Source organism: Theropithecus gelada, chromosome 16, assembly GCF_003255815.1.
Source record: "Theropithecus gelada isolate Dixy chromosome 16, Tgel_1.0, whole genome shotgun sequence".
NCBI lineage: Eukaryota > Metazoa > Chordata > Mammalia > Primates > Cercopithecidae > Theropithecus > Theropithecus gelada.
The window spans coordinates 15465949-15473997 of NC_037684.1; the positions used below are offsets into that span (position 1 = coordinate 15465949).

General features: G+C 45.7%; 1 protein-coding gene across 3 annotated transcripts in view; it reads right to left on the bottom strand.

The window, feature by feature from the left end:
• Positions 1-6077, bottom strand: part of LPO (lactoperoxidase) — a 30393-nt gene extending 24316 nt beyond the window's left edge. For 2 of the 3 annotated variants that reach the window (XM_025362201.1, XM_025362199.1), the window contains exons 1-2: positions 5765-6077; positions 1453-1530 (exon numbers count right to left, since the gene is read on the bottom strand). In XM_025362201.1, coding sequence (XP_025217986.1) covers positions 1453-1528 — 76 coding nt within the window. In that variant the 5' untranslated portion in view covers positions 1529-1530; positions 5765-6077. Of the gene's footprint in view, positions 1-434; positions 523-1452; positions 1531-5764 lie in introns of all 3 variants that reach the window. The other variant, XM_025362200.1, reaches the window with a different exon arrangement.
• Positions 6078-8049: the final 1972 nt, after the last annotated feature.

The following is an 8049-nucleotide window of genomic DNA, read 5'->3' on the forward strand; positions in this document are numbered from 1 at the left end:
AAAATACAAAAAAATTAGCCGGGCGAGGTGGCGGGCACCTGTAGTCCCAGCTACTCGGGAGGCTGAGGCAGGAGAATGGCGTGAACCTGGGAGGTGGAGCTTGCAGTGAGCCGAGATCTCACCACTGCACTCCAGCCTGGGCGACAGAGCAAGACTCTGTCTCAAAAAAAAAAAAAAAAAAAAGGTCCTTCTAGGGTTAGATTAGATATCCTCTTCCAGGTGATGCACAGGCTGGGGACTTTAGGAATGTGGGCTATTGCTCCTACTTGTCATGTACTTGGAAGGCTGGGAGGATGGAAAGGCAAGTTTTATCATTGTTTGCCTCACTGGCTCATCGGGGCTGGCCTAGATGTGCTTGTCATGAACAGGAAGCCTGTGAAGGGAAGTGTGTGTGTGTGTGTGTGTGTGTGTGTGTGTGTGTGTGTCTCACGTACCTGGTTCGGGAGTCCAGGAAGGCCTTGTTGACTTGGACCTTGGCCTGACTCACAGCATCGGAGATGGCAGAGGTTCTGGTGGTCTGTGCTTGGGGTTGGAGAGGGGAGCAGGAAGTAGGTTGTCAGACACCACTCCTTTGCAATGTCTTCTACTTTTGTCTCCCTCTTAGCCATCACCCCCACCCTGCAAATCTGGGCAGGCAGGAGATCAAGATTAGGAAAGTTTCATAAGAGTCCTTAAGGGGAAAAAGCACAGAATGGGAAGAATACTCTTGGATCTTCAATAAGATGTCAAAATTGCTCTTCGGGATCTCACTAGAATGCCCAGAGATGGGACGAAGAGGGAGTGTGGCCACTCAGGGTGGCTTGGGTTACTGGGCTGTAGGGATTTTTCTAGTTCCTGGTGAGATGGTCTCATGGACTATCACAAGTTCATTAAGGAGGACCCACTGATCACCAGGACCCTGACGTAGAGAAGGGGATGGCATGATAGCAATGGGATTCCCTGTTCGCTCTTGTATTGGTGTCTGGAGCATGGAGGACAGGATCTGTTTTCTCAACAAGGAGAGCATAGTGGGTTAAATAATGGCCCTCCCAAAATTCACATATGAATGGAACTTCAGAATGTGACCTTATTTGGAAGTAGGGTCTTTGTAGATGTTATGAATTAAAATGAGGTCATACTGCCTTAGCATGGGCCCTAAATCCAATGAATGATGGTTTTTTGAGAAGAGGAGAGGACACACAAAGAAAAAGGCCATGCAAAGACTGAGGCAGAGATTGGAGTGTTGCAGCTACAAGCCAGGGAACACCAAGGATACCAGGACCACCAGAAACTAGAAGAAGAAAGGAAGCATTCTTCCCTAGAGTTTTCAGAGGGAGCACAGGCCTGCCAAGACCTTGATTTTGGACTTCTATCTCCTGGACTGTGAAAGAATACATTTCCATTGTTTTAGGCCACCCAGTTGGTGTGCTTTGTGACAGTAGCCCCAGAAAACCCATAAAGGGAGACACTCACCTCTTGTGGCAGATGCTGCAGCCTGAAGCAAGATGAAAGAAGCCAGGAGGGCTGGGAGATGGAGAAGGATCCTCATCGCTGAAACGAGATGCAGGATCACTCTGTAAGCCTCTCTAGAGCCCAAGTGGGAGGGTTTGAATCACAGAAAGCAGAGAAAGCCCAAGGAACGCCAGACACCCTAACACTGGAACAGAGAAGGAGAAGCCACATTAACGAATGAAACATCTACTTTATGCACAGGCCTGTACTAGGTGCTGGGAGTGATGGAAAGAGGAGAAGCCGTGGTAGAAGGGAAAGAACTCAGGCTTCAGGATCGAAGGCCCTGATTTATCATTCTGCATTTGTTCCAAATAGCTCTGTGACCTTAGGCAGGTTACTTAACATCTCTGGGGTCCTGGCTTGCTAAGGGAGGAGGTGAGACCAAGTGATCCAGAATGTCCAATTCTGTCCTGACAGCCTGTGGTCCTGAGACGCTGTGCCTGTCTTGTCACAGGTGTGAGAAATGCTGTTACCAAGCCTGGAGCCTGCCTTTGAGTTCTCCTCCCTCCTTCCCTCCAGGAAACGGCTCCCTGCAAGCCAGTTTCCTCTGGCCCAGCCCCAGGGGAGAGTGCCTGAGAGGTAGACACTCAGCACCTCCCTTCGGAAACCTGGCAGGGGCTTCCCCATCCCTCAAAGTGCCAACTTGATGGCAATACTGAAAGTAAGTTATGACAAAGCTCAGAGCTCCCCTGAGCCCACAGCTGTGCCCCAGCCTGCCTGGGAAGATTCCAGCTCATGGATTAACCCCTTCGCCATGAACTTTAACTCTGAACGAAAGTCTTTAGACTAAATTTTGTGCGGCTTTGTTTTCTGATGAGGGTCTTCATTGGGCTTAGTGGAGCAGACCCCATATGTCTTCTGAGGAGATTCTGGCTCCAGCCCGGGGAGGCAGCCACAGCGTGCAGATGGAATGATTGTGTGTTTAGAGCATGGTCCTGAGAGGCTCCTCAGTTTTCACAAGAGCGCACGGGCTCTCCCTGCAGCACGGCATTCACTGGTGGAATCCAGAAGCACACTAGGGAGAGCTGCCTCAGGTTGTCCCCCAGCCACGTCTCCCCGAGGCTCAGCTCCCAGAGAGAAATTCTGGAGCTCTGCCTGACAGATTTCCTCACCTGTCTTGCAGACCCTCTCCAAATCATCTCCCCTTGGAATAGGCCAGACCAGGAGAACTCTGTATCTGGATCAGGTCATTTCAGCCTCTTTCACCCCTGTCAACCTCCAATTTTTTCCCTCTAATAATTTGTATCTTGTTGGATGTACTTTTTGTAAGCTAACTCTAGAGAAAAGGCAAGGCATGAATAAATACCTCTCTGGCCAAGATTCTCTCTGTTACTTCCCCCTTCCCCAAGATGAGTTCTCAAACAGCTTGACCTCTCAGTGGGCTCTTGTCCTTAGAGTCGCATGGCCCCAAGGAGGAAGACAGTCTGTGACCTCCTATCCCTCTGTCACCATATTTTGCAACTTCAGGGGACCCATTGCAGGGTTCATTGAGTTAGCAGAAATCTGCCCTTCAGACAAACAGAGATGATGGTTTTGGAGGAAAAGGTATCATTGACTTTAAAAAACAATTGTGGTAAAAAAAAAAAAAAACATGGTCAAGTGTGGTGGTTCATGCCTGTAATCCCAGCACTTTGGGAGGCCAAGGTAGCAGATCACTTGAGGTCAGGGTTGGAGACCAGCCTGGCCAACATGGTAAAACCCTGTCTCTACTAAAAATACAAAAATTAGCCAGGTGTGGTGGCATACACTGGCAATTCCAGCTACTGGGGAGACTGAGGCAGGAGAATTGCTTGAACCTGGGAGGTGGAGGTTGCAGTGAGCCAAGATTGCACCACTGCACCCCAGCCTGGGTGACAGAGTGAGACTCCGTCTCCAAAAAAAAAAAAAAAAAAAAAGGAAAAGAAAAGAAAAGAAAAAACCAAAACCCAAAAAAACTACATAGCATAAAATTTAGCATCCTAGTCACTTAAACTATGTAGTATTATAATGTCAGGTATATTCACATGTTGTACAATGGATCTCTGGAACATTTTCATCCTGTAAAAACTGAAACCCTATACCCATTGAACACCAACTCCCTATTTCCCCTTCCCCCCAGCTCCTGGCAACCACCACATCATTGATTTTTTTAAGAGGGCTGTGAGCACAAGCATTCATTATGTTGTTCTTTGAATGACTAATGCATTTCATAATAAATGACAAACACAAGGTAAAAGATTAGTCCATTTTTTAAAGAGGCATCATCTGAGACAGCCTGAGGAAGACAAGATCATAGAAGAAGACATGAAAGTTGAGAAAATTAAACAGGAAATAATACTTAAGTACTTATTTCTCCTCTCCTCTTCTTTGGGACCCCCTTCATGCTCTCCTCACTGGAAAGTGGAGGAGTGGGGACTTCAAGGCCACAGATAAATTATTTTCCCATGTCTTTGGCAATGTTCTTGGTGGGTGTGAAGGAAGGGTGTGAATAAAAATCAGAGCCAGCTAAATACAAGGTCATGTCACTGAAAAGGGGGTGTGCAAAAAGATTCTAGAGGGACACTGTCTGCAGCCAGAACCACGCAGGGCAAGAGGGCATGGGGCTTTAGAGTGTAAACGGCCAACAAGAGGCTTCTGTGATGTGTGGATATTTATCTGCATTCTTATCAACATGGTGAGTGCAGAAACCATTTCCCTAGCCCTTTGATTTGCAGCAAAGCCTGGAGCCTTCCCTGGGACATGAAGCACTATCTGGAGACAGAGCCACAGCCTTTGCCCCTCAAATGCCAGGCTGGTCCACAATCCCATGCCTCCGCTCATGCTCTTCCCTATACAATACCCTCTCTGCCTAATAAACTCCTATTCATCCTTCAAAACCCAGACCAAATGCCACCTTCTCTGTGAAGTGTACCAGTTTTCTCCAGGAAAAGTTAGATTGTTCTTTTTTCTGTCCTCCCACAGTATTTCATCCATATCTCATATTACTGTCTTCACATCTGTTTCCCCTATCAGACCATGAACTCCTGAAGGGCTCCATCTTATGTATTTGTTTTCCAGGACCTAAGTATGTCAATATATAATAGGTGTTGGGTGCATGCTGAATGAATGAAACTCCTAGAGCAGAGAAGTTCGGCATCTGGAGGTTGCAGAGGGAGAGGGCAGAGATGGTCTCTCAGCAAGCCTCTCACACTGTAATGTGCCTACTAATCACCTAGAGATTGGGGTAAATGCAGATTCTGACTCAGAAAGTCATAGAAGGGGCCTGAAAATCTGCACTTCCTGTAAGCTCCAGGTGATGATGATGTTGCTGGTCTGCAGACCACACTCTGAGTACCAAGGCCTTCCAGACTTTGGTTCTCAACGTTGCTGAGCAGTCACCAAAGAGATAGGGGAAGGCCCGAGAAGGGATGAAGTCAGTGAGATTCTCTTCCATGACTGGAAAGAGCCCTGTGGAGGGTGGTGGAGTGAGCCAACAGGAAATCCATAATTCTTGCCCCATCACCCACAGGAACACTGTCTTGATCTTTTGAGTGACTCCAAGATCAGGATGAGAATGAAGAGATAGCTCTTATCAAGCCCTCCAGAGCAGAAATAATCTACTTCAACCAAAAGATTTGAGGCACACAATTGCATCAAAAACAAATATGATTTAACCATCCCATTCTCCCAAAATGAAGCCTGCCTAGCACTGCTGCAAACAGGTCACACACCTGCTTGAGAGCCAGGTGTCCACAGGGCACTTCAGACAGCTAGGACCGGGCAAACTAGATGGTCGGATCTGCTGCAGATGGCAGGCATGAGATGCTGGAAATGAGATGAAGACCTGACAGCTCTGGCTTAGGGAATGCCTTAAAACACTGCAAAATTTCCACTATAGTGGAGAGGCCAGATTTCATCACACTGTCTCAAGAATAGCACAGGGAGCACCATTGTGTCAATGTTTTCCCCAAATTCCGATATGATTCTGGACACATTAAATTGCTTAGATCTCAGTTCCTAAGCAGGGTGGATAAGAGAGGTCTATGGTACCTTCCAGCCCTAAGAGTCTATGATTCTGTGACATAGTTTTCAGACACAGAAAAGCCTTTTCCCCCCACAGTGGTTGGGGGAGGCTTAATTACATTCTCTCATATACCAAACAAGGGAAGTGTGCCATGGGGTGGCTAAAGCTGGCACCAGAAAATGCCTGATAGAGACAAGTCCAAATCCAGTGCTAAGCTTTCTGAGAAGACATTAGGAAATTTCATCATCAACTTTGCAGAAACCAGGAAAGATGAAAGTTGAAGAGTCTTACCTGCCCAGTGCCTTGTCTTTTTGCAGCAGCCAGGGAGTTGCTCTGCTTGGAGGAGCTGGTCTTTTATACCTTCCAGCAAGAATGTATTTCTGGGAAAGGCCCAGAAGGAAAGATTTTAGTGTGGCTTGGAGGAGATGCTGAGGCTTAGCAGGAAACACCATGTGACTCTGGGCACATGCACCAGGAAACTGCAGAATGGCAGGGATTGGTTGATGCAATACCACTGACTGTGGGTGAAGCAACTCCTCTTTCCATCTTTCAACTTAAGTGCATGATCGTGATCTAGTCCTGGAAGGCAAAGCTGCACGCCCTGAGCACATTTGTCCCTCTTAAACTCCTAATGGGATCCGAATAGCTCTTAGAATTATGAACAATTATTAGGTAGATGCAAAAGTAATTGCAGTTTTTGCAATTACTTTTGCATCAACCTAAATGGTTCTCCTCCCCATTCATATATTCGCTGCCCTTTGATCCCTCCCTTACTTTCCACCCCGTTTACTGTGGAATCCAATGGATTCATCTTTTGGATTTAAAATGATTAATAAACATTAATTTTTTTTGGTCAAAATTTCAAAATACTTTGGCCACCAAAAGATGAGAAGAGCCCTAAGCTTGTCATTAGGATAGTGGGTTGCAGTCCCCGCCTCTGCCATTGTATGGCTCTAGGCAAGTCACTTCACCTTATGGTGTCTCAAATTTTCTAGTAGTGAAATCAATGGTTGGTTTTGGTGATTATTATGATTCTATGACTTCATGCCTTCTATAGGGTGGCCCATTAAAAAACTCCAGTATCTGGGAGGCTGAGGTGGGTGGATCACTTGAGTTCGAGACCAGTCTGGTCAACATGGTGAAACCCCGTCTCTATTAAAAACACAAAAATTAGCTAGGCATGGTGGTGCATGCCTGTAATATTTTAGCAATAGCTACCTGGGAGGCTGAGGTGGGAGAATCACTTGAACCTGGGAGGCAGGGGTTGCAGTGAGCCAAGATCATGCCATTGCACTCCAGCCTGGGTGACAGGACGAGACTCTGTCTCAACAAAACAAAACAAAACAAAACAAAACAAAACAAAACAAAACCACCACTATCCTATAAATTATTGACCTAAAGCTCAAGTATAATGCTACATACCTTTCCTACCTCAATGACTTTGGAAATTCAACCTCATTAGATTCATACAAGAAGGAAATAGGAAGATTCTGAGAAAACAAAATTTCATGAGAGTGTATTTTACAGACAGACAATTTAAAACATAATAAGCCTCTTTATGAAATCATACTCTGAGTTGAAAATACTCTGGGAGCAACTGTCAAAAATGTGTCAACCCCAAACCAGACTTCTTGGTTCACCTTCAAAAAAGTGATATTTCCTTTCTCTAGATGATGGAATATATCTAAAAACTGCTTCTCTTGTGATGAATCCAGGCAAAGGAGCTGGGCATCTCAGAAGAAGGCAGGTGTCCAGGAGAGGTGAGTGGGACATCAGGTTCTTCTTGTTTTCTTTGAAACACACTTCATCTCCTTAGCCAAGCATTGTTTCTTTGTCTGACCATTCCCTGAACTTTGGCACATGCTTCTCAAGGTTCTTGCCTCTGAATTTTATGCTTAATATGTTCAGGAAGTTGTGTCATTAGGCAGATCTTGACCTAGTTGGTTCTGAATAATTTGAAGATGGAACTTCCTTTTAGAAGACCCTATGGGATAACATTGCTTCCTATGTACAAAATACAGTGAGTTATGGAGTCAGGGTAACAGCAAAATACAGGTCTGATCATTCCTGGGTTTTATCATGTTATGACATGATATGATATGTCCTAGATTTGGTCTTTCTGTAATGGGTCAAATAGGATGGGGCAGTGTCAACTCCAGCCCAGTAAGATCCTTCCTTGATACTGATGTGAAGCACACCTGGAGGCAGTCAATCTGACAGTGACATGCCTATTGTCCTATAGCTAATTTTTATTTTAGAGCTTTGCTGACATGTGATGACATGTTGTCATGGGTTTATCTCAGTCTAGTCAAATCTGTAGCACAGGTAGATGTCTTCCCATGTGGGAATGGCAAATTGGCCTGAGAAATGGAGAACGGAAGGCAGAAAGTCCAGGAGAAAGCTAAAAAGGCCAATAGCTTCTCATATGTCAGTGCAGAGTCCAAGATATTTTAGCAATAGCAGCAGCAGCAGGGAGTACCCAATGAAGATAAGGTCTATTGCTGGCACATGGCAGTACACACACCCACACACATACACAAACATGCATGCATACTTCCCAGAAACACACAGTTTAT